This window comes from Coregonus clupeaformis, chromosome 24 (genome assembly GCF_020615455.1).
Source record: "Coregonus clupeaformis isolate EN_2021a chromosome 24, ASM2061545v1, whole genome shotgun sequence".
NCBI classification, from domain to species: domain Eukaryota; kingdom Metazoa; phylum Chordata; class Actinopteri; order Salmoniformes; family Salmonidae; genus Coregonus; species Coregonus clupeaformis.
In genome coordinates this window covers 45,058,106-45,072,384 of record NC_059215.1, presented here as the reverse complement: position 1 = coordinate 45,072,384, position 14,279 = coordinate 45,058,106, and the positions used below count along the sequence as shown (strand labels likewise).

The 14,279-nt window shown below is 44.3% G+C and overlaps 1 protein-coding gene across 8 annotated transcripts in view; it reads left to right on the top strand.

Annotated features, from left to right (window-relative positions):
* Positions 1–14,279, top strand: part of LOC121538593 (membrane-associated guanylate kinase, WW and PDZ domain-containing protein 1-like) — a 206,627-nt gene that overhangs the window by 159,660 nt on the left and 32,688 nt on the right. For 6 of the 8 annotated variants that reach the window (XM_041846745.2, XM_041846740.2, XM_041846741.2 and 3 more), the window contains exons 9-13: positions 74–168; positions 1,030–1,152; positions 3,490–3,675; positions 3,944–4,570; positions 14,094–14,128. In XM_041846745.2, coding sequence (XP_041702679.1) covers positions 74–168; positions 1,030–1,152; positions 3,490–3,675; positions 3,944–4,570; positions 14,094–14,128 — 1,066 coding nt within the window. The remainder of the gene's footprint in view (positions 1–73; positions 169–1,029; positions 1,153–3,489; positions 3,676–3,943; positions 4,571–14,093; positions 14,129–14,279) is intronic. The other 2 variants (XM_041846744.2, XM_041846743.2) reach the window with 1 other exon arrangement.

The following is a 14,279-nucleotide window of genomic DNA, read 5'->3' as shown; positions in this document are numbered from 1 at the left end:
CTCTCTCTCTCTCTCTCTCTCTCTCTCTCTCTCTCTCTCTCTCTCTCGCTCTATCCTTCCCCCCTCTCTCCAGTCACATCAACAGGAAGACCCAGTATGAGAACCCCATAGTGGAGGCTAGGCGCAGGATGCAGCTGGAGCCTCCTGAAGGTGAGCGGTACATTCGAGGTTCGTTTCCTGCCCTGGCAAGGCACCATTTCTTTCTTTCTTCATGTCCGTCTCTGTCTCGTCACGTCTTGTCTTGTCTCAGGTCTTGTTCTGCAGTGTTGGGGTCGATTCCATTTGAAGTCAGTCATTCCAGGAAGTGAATCGAAATCCCAGTTCATATTGGAAAGTCACTTTTCAGTTCCTCAGAATTGGAATTTCAATTGATTCTCCTGGATTTGAAGTGGAACTGACCCTGTTGTCCTGTCCAGTCTGTGTTTGGGTACTTATTAGTTTGATTAAAGATCATTAAAGCATCATTATCATCCTTTCAAGACATGTACTGTAGCATTTGCTTATTTGTCATCAGAGGCTTAGAGCTGTCGATGCTGCCATCTACTGTATGTGCAAACTGCTGCTGATATCATGCTTGCTAAGTGTTGGGACCACTGAGACACAATGTTATGATGAAATGGCATGTAATGATCAGATGTAATGTTAAAACATCTTATAAATAAATGTCTCTCTCATTGTATAATTTACTGGGTTAGAATAAATGACTACTTGCCAGTTAATATGAACAATGTGTTAGTCTGTCAAGACATTTGGGGATCTTGAGGAGTGTGGGTGTATATAGTACATGTGCTAACTATGTAGAGCAAGTTTAAGTGAGCAAATGCATGAATGTGACGCTTATGTGTGTGTACCTATGTTTGTAATTTATGTACGTTTGTGTTTGTGCGTGTGCATGTCTGTGTATGTTTGTGTATTTGTGTGTGTGTGCGTTCGTGCGTGTGCGACTGCATGCGTGCATGTGTTCTTGCGTGCATCTCTGTGTGTGTGTGTGTGTGATTTCACAGTCCCTCTGTGTCTCTCTCTGTACAGAGTGGATAGAGGAGCACTCCTCAGCTGGTGCTCCCCTGGCCAACTATGCCAATAACCACCTAGAGACGTACCGCGACCCGCACGTCCCGCCCCCGCTGCCCCCTGCCCCTGGAGGGACCAAACGTGAGTGGGGTTACACCTAAAGGGTTCTACCTGGAACCAAAAAGGGTTTTTCAAAGGATTCTCCTATGGGGACAGCCGAATAACCCTTTTAGGTTCTAGATATCACATTGTGTAGCAATGAGTAAGTGGAGCAGACAAGGTGCGCTCGCGCTGTAAGGGGACATCGGCTGCACTGATAGACATACTTGATCCTCTCTCCATCAGTTGACAACGTGAGACAGAATTTTATAGAAGTACCGAAAGTAACAAAACATGTTCTAGTATCAAAAAAGTTTCAGTATACCATGCAACACACACACACAATTTCAATACCAGGATCTTGTGTACTACGGACATCTGACTCGCAATAATATATACCCTCAATGTACAGTTCCAGGGCACACACATGCATGACCAGACACAGACCAGGCGATCCTCGTGATCAAGGGGTTCTAGAGCTCAAACTCTTGAGGAAACAATTACCGTATGATGTCATTAACCTGTCTATCAGCTACACGTTGTTACTGTAATGAAAGCTGTATGTATTTCAACTAGCTATGACTAATATATCATGGATGGATCACTAGGAAATATATTAAGCATTCTCTCCTGGCAACCACTTTACTATTTTCACTGATTAAAGAAATGGTGAACAATTTAATAAATACAGTATATGGATGCTTGGGTTGATTGGATGGACAGACATACAGACATACAAGGTTTACATTGAGATTTCTGGTCACTGGCCTACACACAATACCCCATAATGTCAAAGTGAAATAATGTTTTTAGAAATGTTTACAAATTAATTACAAATGAAAAGCTAAAATGTCTTGAGTCAATAAGTATTCAACCCCTTTGGTATGACAAGCCTAGTAAAATAGTAAAATGTTGCTTAACAAGCCACATAATAAGTTGCATGGACTCACTCTGTGTGCAATAATAGCGTTTAACATGATTTGTTTTATGACTACCTCATCTCTGTACCCCACACATAAAATCATCTGTAAGGTCACTCAGTCGAGCAGTGAATATCAAACACAGATTCAACCACAAAGACCAGGGAGGTTTTCCAATGCCTCGCAAAGAAAGGCAGCTATTGGTAGATGAAAAAAATAAAAAAAAGCAGACAGAATATCCCTTTGAGCATGGTGATGTTATTAATTAGGCTTTGGAGGATGTATCAACACACCCAGTCACTACAAAGATACAGGCGTCCTTCCTAACTCAATTGCCGAAGAGGAAGGAAACCACTCAGGGATTTTACGATGAGGCCAATGGTGATTTTGAAACAGTTACAGAGTTTAATGGCTGTGATAGGAGAAAACTGAGGATGGATCAACAACATTGTAGTTACTCCACAATACTAATGAAAATAAGGAAGCCTGTACAGAATACAAATATTCCAAAACATGCATCCTGTTTGCAACAAGGCACTAAACTAATACTGCAAAAAATGTGGCAAAGCAAATACATTTTTGTCCTGAATACAAAGTGTTACATTTGGGGTAAATCCAATACAACACATTACTGAGTACCACTCTCCATATTTTCAAGCATAGTGGTGGTTGCATCATGTTATGGGTATGCTTGTAATCATTAAGGACTGGGGAGTTTTTCAGGATAAAAAATTTATGGAATAGAGCTAAGCACAGGCAAAAGCTTAAAGGAAAACCTTTCCACCAGACACTGGGAGATGAATTCACCTTTCAGCAGAACAACAACATAAAACACAAGGCCAAATCTACACTGGAGTTTCTTACCAAGAAGACAGTGAATGCTCCTGAGTGGCCAAGTTACAGTTTTGACTTAAATCTACTTGAAAATCTATGGCAAGACCTGAAAATGGTTGTCTATCAATGATCAACAATCAATTTGACAGAGCTTGAAAAATCTTGAAAATAATAATTGGTAAATGTTGCACAATCCAGTTGTGGAAAGCTCTTAGAGACTTACCCTGAAATACTCACAGCTGTAATCACTGCCAAAGGTGCTTCTTCAAAGTATTGACTCAGGGATGTGAATACTTATGTAAATTAGATATTTCTGAATTTCCTTTTCATTCAATTTGCAAAAATGTCTAAAAACATGTTTTCACTTTGTCATTATGGGGTGTTGTGTGTGTAGATGGGTGAGAAAAAAAAGAATTTAGTCCATTTTGAATTCAGGCTGTAACACAACAAAATGTACAATAAGTCAAGGGATATTAATCTTTCTGAAGGCATAGGTAGACAAATAATGTGAAGTAATATATGATGTAACCGACCCATACATACAGACATACATACAGACAGGCAGAGAGGCAGACAGAGATAAAAAAGATGTTCCAGATAATGTTCCTTTCCCTGTGTTCTCTAGGAGGGAAGCCGTTCTTCACACGGAACCCAGCGGAGCTGAAGGGAACCTTCATTAACACCAAACTGAAGAAGAGCCGCCGCGGGTTCGGCTTCACCGTAGTTGGGGGCGACGAGCCGGATGAGTTCCTGCAGATCAAGAGTCTAGTCCTGGACGGTCCTGCTGCTTTGGATGGGAAGATGGAAACAGGTGCAGTACACCGCCTTAGCCCACCTGAGGGCACTGTTTCACACCATTTATACAGAAAGCATTTGCGCAATTCCTATGGGGATTGAAGTGATTGTGTAAGCTAAGAAACAAACATATAGGGGCCATACAGTATGTCACAATACTTGCACCCCACATAGTACATTCATTGTATTGCTTACTGTGCTACTAACAGTGTTATTAATGTGCTTGTAATCCTGTTACTGTTTTAGTAACTGTCCTCTCCGTCTCCCTCCCTCCCCTCCTGTAGGTGACGTGATAGTGAGCGTGAACGACACCATCGTTCTGGGTTACACCCACGCCCAGGTGGTGAAGATCTTCCAGTCCATCCCGATCGGCTCCATGGTGGACCTGGCCCTGTGCCGTGGCTACCCCCTGCCCTTTGACCCTGACGACCCCAACACCAGCCTGGTGACCTCCGTGGCCATCCTGGACAAGGAGCCCATCATCGTCAATGGCCAGGAGAGCTACGACTCTCCGTCCAGCCACGGCAGCCAGACCGGAGGGCCCGTTAACGGGATGAGGGAGCCACGGGCCCACAGTCCCTCAGCGGATGTGGCGTCCAACGGCTCTCACGGCTACTCCTCCAGCGACGTGGTCACCCTGGCGTCATCCATCGCCGGGCAGCCAGAGCTGATCACGGTGCACATGGAGAAAGGCGATAAGGGCTTTGGGTTCACCATCGCTGACAGCCTGACGGGTGGGGGTCAGAGGGTGAAGCAGATCGTGGACTACCCCCGCTGCAGGGGCCTGAAGGAGTCAGACATTCTGATGGAGGTGAACAAGAGGAACGTCCAGAACATGAGCCACAACCAGGTGGTGGACCTGCTCAGCAAGTGTCCCAGAGGGAGCGAGGTCACCATGCTGGTGCAAAGAGGTACGTAGTCCACTGATCATGGTCAGGAGGGAGGGAGAGGGGAAAAGGGATGGATCAAGGTGTGTCTGGTCATGCTGATATGTCAACCGTCCAGAGGGGAGGGAAAGGGGGAAGGATGGTGGTGTGTCACCAGAAAAGGCATAGTGACTGGCTAGCAGCCTGTATAGCTAAGATGAAGGGAAAGAGTGAGTAAGAGGATGAATGAAGGAAGGTGTGGGTGTAACTTTGAGAAGGAGTGAGAGATGAAGGGAGTAGGTGATCAGATGAGTGAGAGCAGGAGTGGGTGACATGGTGGAGAGCAGGGGCAGGATGGGAGGAAGAGACAGAGGAGAAGATGATAGTGTTAGGTTAGGGTCTGTTATCTGTCATGAATATGGATGGGGAGTGACTCCGCTGCGTTCTGTCAGCTCAATCTGTGACATAGGCCCTCCTGCCTTTCTTTCTCTCTCTCTCTCTCTCTCTCTCTCTCTCTCTCTCTCTCTCTCTCTCTCTCTCTCTCTCTCTCTCTCTCTCTCTCTCTCTCTCTCTCTCTCTCTCTCTTATTTTTCTATCTATTTCACTTATTATTTTTCACTGGTCTAGCTCTCAATCTGTTTTTTTTCTTTCACTTATTCTTTCTCACTTTGTATCTCTCTTACACAATCTTTCTCACCCTCTCTCTAACCATACTCTCTCACCCTATCTCTGTATGTCTTTGCCTCTGGCTCTGTGTCTGTCTTGCTTAGAGTATAATTGGGTGTGTTAATTGTGAGAGGGCTCAGCCAAAGACGCTGTCTTACTCTGATGAAAGGGTCTTGTTTTTCAATTACCTTGGGAGGGAGAGAGAGAAAGAAAGTGGAAAAGAGTTAAAGAGAGGAACACAGGGTAAGGTAGGGTGAAAGGAGAGAAAGAGATAGGGAAGCGGTACATAGAAGAGAGAACAGCCATTGATTCTGATTAGAGGAATAAGTGAATGGGAGGCAGAGCTAGTCGAGGACGTTAGCAGCAGCAGAGCTGTTAAAGCAGCAGTCTGTTTTCACACATCATTAATGTCTATGATTGACCTTCCTCTGTCACTACAACCCAGACCATCTTTCCCACATGAATAACCACTGGAGATTAAACCTAATAGGTCTTCTCAAAAACTTTGGTAGAGTAATGAAGTTGAACCCATAGGTGCATGTATTCACTAAAACCTTACTCAACAGCGTTCTTACCCTACCGTGTTAAAATAATTTGCAAACGGTTACAGTTTGAGTTTTGCTAGGCTAGAAAAGGAGACAAACTGTTAATAGCAGCCATGAAATATGAGCAGGTCAGCAGAGGAGCAGACTGATGATGTCAGTGAGGAGGGAGCTGCAGCTGTCTGGTTGGCTGTCAGAGGAGGAAGATGCAGTGACCTTTCTGGTGATTAGGAGCCATAATGCCTCATAACCCACAACAAACAACACCTTTAGAGGATCAGACGAGGGGAGGGGAGGGGAGGAGGGGGAAGGAGGAGGAGAGGGTAGTCAGGAGAGAAAAAGAGGGAGGAGTCAAAGATGGGGAATGTCCAAGGTGTATTTGTTTAGAGAGGAGAGTGAGGAGGAAAGAAGGTAGAGGAGGCGGATAAGGTGAAGGGAGTAGCGCGGAATGCAAAGAGAAAGGGAGGAGGAGGAGGCTCAACAAGGCCGGGTCCAAAATCTGGCTCGCCTACTCAGGGTTCTAGACTAACTTTTTCCACTGGTGGCGCTGGTGCTACTAACTTTTTCAGTTGATGGCACCAGCACATGATTTGGTCACACCAATTTTTTGCCGCTGCACAGTGATAATGTCCTGACCTGTGTCAGAACCAGGCTAATAATGACTAGCCATCTTTTAAATTAGCATGCCTTTGCAGGGCTAGACATTCAGGTAAATTTGCCAGTGGCACACCGGGCCAGTGCCAACTGAAAGCTACTGGCCTAAATGAAAAGAATACTAGCCTGGGAAAGCGAATGATGTTATCCTTAATTTGCTGGCTGTGCAAGTAGCCTATAGCCTATAATGACCTACCCTTCATACACAAATAACTACATTTGAACTTGACAATATCATATTTACATTGATTGTTTGGATTTAAAAATGTAACCTTTGCGCAATCTTAAAAAGGGTGTTATTGTTAGACATTTTGAACAGTCGCTCTACAGTTGTAGGGCCCTATAAAATCAGTTTTATCTTTCGGGAAATTCTGTTTTCCCGATTTAATTTTTCCCGGTTTCTGAGTTTTCCTAATTTGTTCAGGTTTTCATTCTCAAAATCACACTTTCTTTTATAGAAAAAAAGAAAACAATTCTGATGTTTTAAGTCCACAACAATGCTTAAACCACATCAGGAGACCACTTTTGAGATCGGGGAACAATCAAAAATGTAATAAAAATTGGAGTGTGTAGTTGATAATATATATATCCTACCTGTCAAAAGTTTTAGAACACCTACTCATTCAAAGGTTTTTCTTTATTTTCTACATGGTAGAATAATAGTGAAGACATCAAAACTATGAAATAAATCATATGGAATCATGTGGTAACCAAAAAAGTGTTAAACATGTCAAAATATATTTTACATTTGAGAATCTTCAAATAGCCCCCCTTTGCCTTGATGATAGTTTAGCACACTCTTGGCAATCTCTCAACCAGCTTCATGAATGGAATGCATTTCAATTAACAGGTGTGCCTTCTTGTCACATTCGTTGTATAAAGGATCGGACCAAGGTGCAGCGTGGTATGCGTACATGTTTAATAATTTAAAGAAACACTTTCCCACCTGTACAAAAGGAACACCTAAGTGAGATTGCTGTTCACTGACTACAGCTAAGCGTTCAACACCATAGTGCCTTCCAAGCTCATCACTAAGCTAAGGACCCTGGGACTGAACACCTCCCTATGCAACTGGATCCTGGACTTCCTGATGGGCCGCCCCCAGGTGGTGAGGATAGGCAACAGCACAGCTGCCATGCTGACCCTCAACACGTGGGCCCCTCACGGATGCGTGCTCAGTCCCATCCTGTACTCCCTGTTCACCCACGACTGCTTGGCCACACACGACTCCAACACCGTCATTAAGAGTTTGCTGACGATGGTAGGCCTGATCACTGACGACGATGAGACAGCCAATAGGGAGGCGGTCAGAGACCTAGGAGTGTGGTGCCAGGACAACAACCTCTCCCTCAATTTGGGCAAGACAAAGAAGCTTATCGTGGACTACAGGAAATGGAGGGCCAAACATGCCCCCATTCACATAGACGGGGCTGTAGTGGAGCGGGTCAAGTTCCTCGGTGTCCACTTCACTAAGGACCTATCATGGTCCAAACACACCAACACAGTCGTGAAGAGGGCACAACAACGCCTCTTCCCCCTCAGGAGGCTGCAAAGATTTGGCATGGGACCTCAGATCCTCAACAAGTTCTACAGCTGCACCATAGAGAGCATCTTGACAGGCTGCATCACCTCTTGGTATGGCAACTGCTCAGTATCCGACTGCAACGTGCTACAGAGGGTAGTGCGAATGGCCCAGTACATCACTGGGGCCGAACTCCCTGCAATCCAGGACCTCTATACCAGGCGGTGTCAGAGGAAGGCCCTAAAAATTGTCAAAGACTCCAGCCACCCAAGTCATAGACTGTTCTCTACCGCACAGCAAGTGGTACCAGACTGCCAAGTCTGGGACCAAAAGGCACCTGAACAGCTTCTACCCCCAAGCCTTAAGACTGCTGAACAGTTAATCAAATGGCTACCCGCACAATTTACATTGACCCCCTTTATAATTTATTTATTTATCTAAATTGTTTTGTTGCAATGACTCTATGCACTAGACTCACTAGACTACCCACACACTCACACATACTACAGTGACACTCCAACACACACACACACACACACACACACACACACACACACACACACACACACACACACACACACACACACACACACACACTACATACGTTCATACAGGCAAAACACACAAACATGAATATTCACACCACACACACACACTCACACATAGACACACTTTCACACTTCACATACGCTGCTGCTACTCTGTTTATTATATATCCTGATTGCCTAGTCACTTTTACCCCTACCCACATGTACATACTGTATTACCTCAATTACCTCAACTACCTCGTACCCCTGAACATTGACTCGGTACTGGTACTTCCTGTATATAGCCTCATTATTGTTTTTATTGTGTTACTATTTCCTTTTTTATTTAGCAAATATTTTCTTACTTTTTAACTCTGCATTTTTGGGAATGGGCTGTAAATTCTACACCTGTTGTATTCGGCGCATGTGACCAATACGATTTGATTTGATTTGAACTGTGAGTCATCAATCTGTTCTGTATGTGTGTGTGTGAGAGAGAGCTTGAGTGAGTGTGTGAGTGAGTGAGTGATTGAGTGAGTGAGAGTGAGCGCAATGTCACAGGAAACATACAGGAGGTGTGCATCATGACATCAAGTCAATACCTTCACAAGCAGCAGTATGCAGACTACAGCCATACATCTAGCATCCTCTATCACTTGGTCTCATTTTAGTTTAGACTCTGGTTAAGATACTGAACGTCGGTATTAAAACGAATGCTAAGATATCTGTCTTACCTAGCCGTCAGCATTATTAGAGATGCGCCATGTCATAGTCATCAACAGTTCAACATTTATCCTTATCGCCCCAGGGGGCCAGGAGTTCTCTGCAGAATAGAGTTTCTGTTAAATGTAAAAGGTTTTTGTTTGGGAGCAGAAAAGCTCACATATACCCGTCAAGAATGGATTATCCATAAGGGGTTCTGTTTTGCTGGCTACGCAAAAAAAAAAGAAAAAGAATGCATATTGTCTAGCTGTAAAATAATGTGTTTTGTCAATACATCAATATGTGCCACAATAGCAGAACAATGTATCTGAATGGAATTTAATGGTGGCTTGGATGTAGGACATCCCAACGAATGGGCCTCCTAGTTTTCAATGCTGAACCCATAGAATAATATCAAGAGAGAGGAGAGGGAGAGGGAGAACGTTTTAAACATACAGTACATTAACCCTTCTTATCCTCCCCCACCCTTACCTTTCCTCCTTTCCCCCCTCAAACCCTTCTACCCACAATATTTCTCGTCCCCCTCCCCTACTCGGTAACTCGTAAATATCCTCCATCTTGCCTTTGTTGCCATGACAATACTCCGCAGCACCTCAGGAAGGACTGTCCACTGGGTGATGATGGATCACAAGATCACTATACTGACAGGGAGGGAGGGGGAGGGAGGAGATAAATGGGAAGAAGAAAAGAGATAGGTGTTAGAAAATAGGAAGAGATGGAGAGGTGGATAGAAAGAGAACGTGGGGATGTACTGTATAGAGGAAGGAAGAGTGGCAAAGGGAAAGAGACGGAAGTAGCCAAACAAAAGAGGACATTTTTTTATGTGGTTCCTGTAGCACTGTGATGCATGGGCAGTTGAGAACGGCCATTCATTCCCTTAGTGTGGGCACTGCTGAGAACATAGCCAAGGCCACAGCCTGATCAGAGCATAGAAACAGCAAGCCATTCACTAACTGATATTGTTCCACTCTGAAAGAATACATGTACCCATACGCATATACACACCCCACATACACACACCCTCAAAAGTCGACTCTCACACCCCCACTTACACACGCATAATCATACACACGTTTTTCCAAATCTTAAACCAATGCTGACATAGTACGTGTATGATTTTGAAATGATAAATTCCACTACATCTGTGTTTGACATGAACAGAGGGAGAGGTTTTCTGCACACACACACACACACACACAGACAGACACACACACACACACACACACACACACACACACACACACACACACACACACACAAGTTTGTGACAGATGGCCAGGACATATTTTCAAGGCCTGATGAAATATAGAACCACCCCACCCCCCAATCCCAAACAAACACACACATGCTCAAATACAGGTGCACACACACTGTTCACACACACACAATCACACACAAACACACACAAACACAAACCCATCATCATATGTCAATATGCATACAATCTCACACATATGGATGCATGCACACACACACACACACACACTTTCTCCCGATAATCTCGCCATTAATAGCTGTTTCTATCCAGTCAGCTGGGTGGGTCTGACACCGTTAAAACAGACCCAAGGAGTCCCTCTCTGAGCTGTGTAAAAGTTGGACCGCTCCACAGCTCCAGTGTATTACAGAGACCTCAGTCCATTACAGATCAACTCACTGGCCACTCTGCTCTTTCACTCCAACACTGTTAACTTCCCTTCACAATAGAATAACAATGACCAGGCCCTCTTAGTCATTCAGACAGCATGGTCTGCTCAGTATTCATAAGGCTGGGCCTTTTAAGCCTGTGTTGCATCCTTAGTGATCAATTCAGAGGCCAAGGATTCATTGTTCAGTTTCAGAGGATTGGAATTGCCCATATATCATATGTATGTGTGTCACACATGTATTGTATGCGTGTGCGTCTATGCATGTGTGAATGGCCATGCGTGAAAGCAGAAATGTGTGTTTCCCTCCATCAATACGTGACAATCAATCTCCTCTCGTTCCTTGTGCATCAACAGGTCGCAACATAACCCGGGCATTCATCTAGATTTAACACATAGTGGCAGCAAGGACAGAACTGAGATACGTGTACATCAATATCACAGTGCTGGAACTACTGTAACACAGTGAGGCGCTGAACCACGCATTAATTAACACGCATTAGCACAACATGTACATTTGCTGCTTTATCTGACATAAGCTGGCTGACTGCAGAGCAGGGGTCAAGTCCATTACAATGAATTTCAATTGAATGGTGGGGATTCAATTCACATTGAGAAATGCACCAGATTATTTACTATTTGTTTGTTTTTCAATTTGATGTGTACGTCAAGTTTCATGCCAGCTTGGCCCCAGATCTTTATTCGCTTCAGCTGCTGCTCTTCAGACTATAGATATATCTTAGAGTGGCGTTAGGTAGCCCAGCTAGCACATAATGGCCACACCACTAATTGGCCACACCTGATCTTAATGTGTGCTTGTTTCCTTTGAAATGGGGTCTGTTTGAATACGCTAGAACATCTTTGTATGCATAAAAAAAACATTTCATGCTAGCTCCATCCAGGTGGCGCAGTGAACTAATTCCATGGATAGAGAACAGAAGATTCTAGGTTTGAATCTCACTGATGCCGTGTCACAATAAAAATACATATGTTTTCATGATTAATGCCTAAGGAAATTAATTTCCATGTGTCCTATCTGTGCTTGGATAAAACATTTTTTTTTTACCCATAATAACTTAGTAGTGTTATTGAAACATTCAGTGAAAGTTTTAAGGAAGTTATAAAATAAAGGTTATTTCAAGTTATCATTTCCGTTCTCAGAGCGTTAATGAAACCTCCCAGGGACACTTTCAAGGAACCAGAGTAAATGTTTTCAGAACCTCCCTGCAACCTAAAAGTAAACGTTCCCAGAACAGGCAAATATCTTGACTTCTGTTCTCAGAACATTTAAAAAACGTACCGGTCAGGAAACATATGGCTTCGTTCCCACAACCAATGTGAAACCAAAAGCAAGCATTCCCACGACTTCCGAGGAACCAAATGTGCTAGCTGGGAGGTTACAGTGCAAAACAAAGTTTGGGAACCACTGGTCTAATCGACCTGTGTTGACCTTCTGTTGTACAGTATGTGCATCCACGCACACGCTCATCCACACACTCATCTGCATGCTAGCTATGATGTTCCTCCCACTCCTTGTCATTACAGGCAATTCCACTATCTGAAAAAAAGAGAGAGGGAGTGAGAGAGAGTGTGAGGATAAATTATGAATCGTGTAGAGAGGTGCTTTGTCGCAACAGAAGGTTGATGCAGCAGGATGGGTAAAGAAAGAGCAGGAGATGGATGCTCTTGTATCATGTGTTAACCTTGCCGGAATGTTCCATGGATGTTTGCCATGGGTTTTTTTTGTGCTGGGTCGTGGGGATAGTGACAGCCTGAGGGTATGTATGCATCGGCCACACGTGAAACTTAAATCAGTTTGAGATTAAAGAGGAGGATTGGCTTCATCTAAGGAGTCTGAGATGCAGGGAGGGAAGCGGAGCTCAGGTACTGTAGATGAAGACACCTCAGGGATCAAACACTCATAAGGAGGTATTAATAATACCTTCTCTAGAAGGTACAGATGCACTATGCTGCCTTATTGTTAAACCGAAAGCTCTGCTGTTGTTTGAAAATTACCTTCTAGAAGTGTCAAGCTCTTCCACAGGTCGAACGCATTGTCAAACACCCTTATTACACTTTACATCAATCTGGAGTTTCCTTTCTAGTTAATATACCATTAAAATATATATATATATATAATAAAACAACATTGTCTGTTGAATTGATACATAGACAAAAAAGAAGTGAGGGAGAATAGAGCGTCTCTCTGTTGCTCTGCTCAGTACCTGTTGTCATGGATTCCGTACCAGTTGCTTGAAACAGGTTGATGATTTTATCAGTTGAGTTGACAAAGTAAGGTTTTGTTTCACAGAAAAACGCTGTATTAATAGATATCGTAGTTGTGAGGGGTTTGAAATAAGATGTTAACTTTTAAATGTACATTATTATTATTAATCATCCCATTACTTCTAGCATGTCTTGTATTGTGCGGTATCCCCAGACAATTGACTCCATGTGTGAATATTTCATTAAGAGAGAAGGAGAGTCGGAGGAGAGGAAAGAGAGAGAGAGGTGGGGGGAGCAGGTGGATGCCAGCAAGCCACACCATGCAAGGAAGAGGAGGGGAAGGCACAGGGAAAGAGAGGGAGGGAGCTAGGCAGACAAACTCTGCTTTTCAATGTGCGAGTGTTGAGCAGAGGAGCTGCTGCCTGCTGTGTGTGAACACACAGAGAGATAGACGTTCAGAAGATGCTCTCAGTGAGAGGGGAGCTGACGCTGGGCTTTCATATCATGCTCACGCTCCTGGACTCCTTCTCTGCTGGTAATAGTTGAGATTCTGCCTGCAGAGCGCTCTGTCTCGCCGACCCGCCGAGGTTGAACCGATTGGCCATCCAGTTGCGCTCGCTATTGTTTGGTGGTTTGATCGCTCGGTGGCTCAGTGTTGTCTCTCTCTGTGGATCGGTGGATGGGAGCAACACTCTGCAGCTGTAGCATCAGTCAGTGAGCCTCACTAATGCAGATAGATCAATGGCTCCTGTCCTAATAGCAGGCGAGAGAGAGAGAGAGAGAGAGAGAGAAAGCGGGTGAGAGAGCGCAGAGCAGAGCGGTGATCACTGTGGCTAACGCGCAACGTGGCGCTTGTAGAAAGAGGGAATGAGTGAGATGGAGAGAGAGTGAGAGCTGGACTAGCTCTACTTGGCTCTGCAGTAGGACCCATTGTCCATCCCTCAATCCTTGCGTCCCTCTGTCCGTCCGTCCTGGGAAGTGGTTGTTTTTGCTCGGGGTGGGTGAGGGTTACAAAGTAACGCTGGTCATTAATGCTCTCTCTGTCTCTCTGCCGCTACTTTGCAGGAGTGGTGCCGGCCAAGAGGAGCCCCAAGCTGGTGGTGAGTACACCACAATTCTCTTCTCCTTCATCTCCTCCCTTCTTCTCCCTCTCCTCCGCTGCATGTGTTTGTGTTATTCATGCCCACTTCCTACTGGATGGATGTGGGGGCTATTTAAAGAACAAAAGACACAGAGATAAGGAGGACAGGA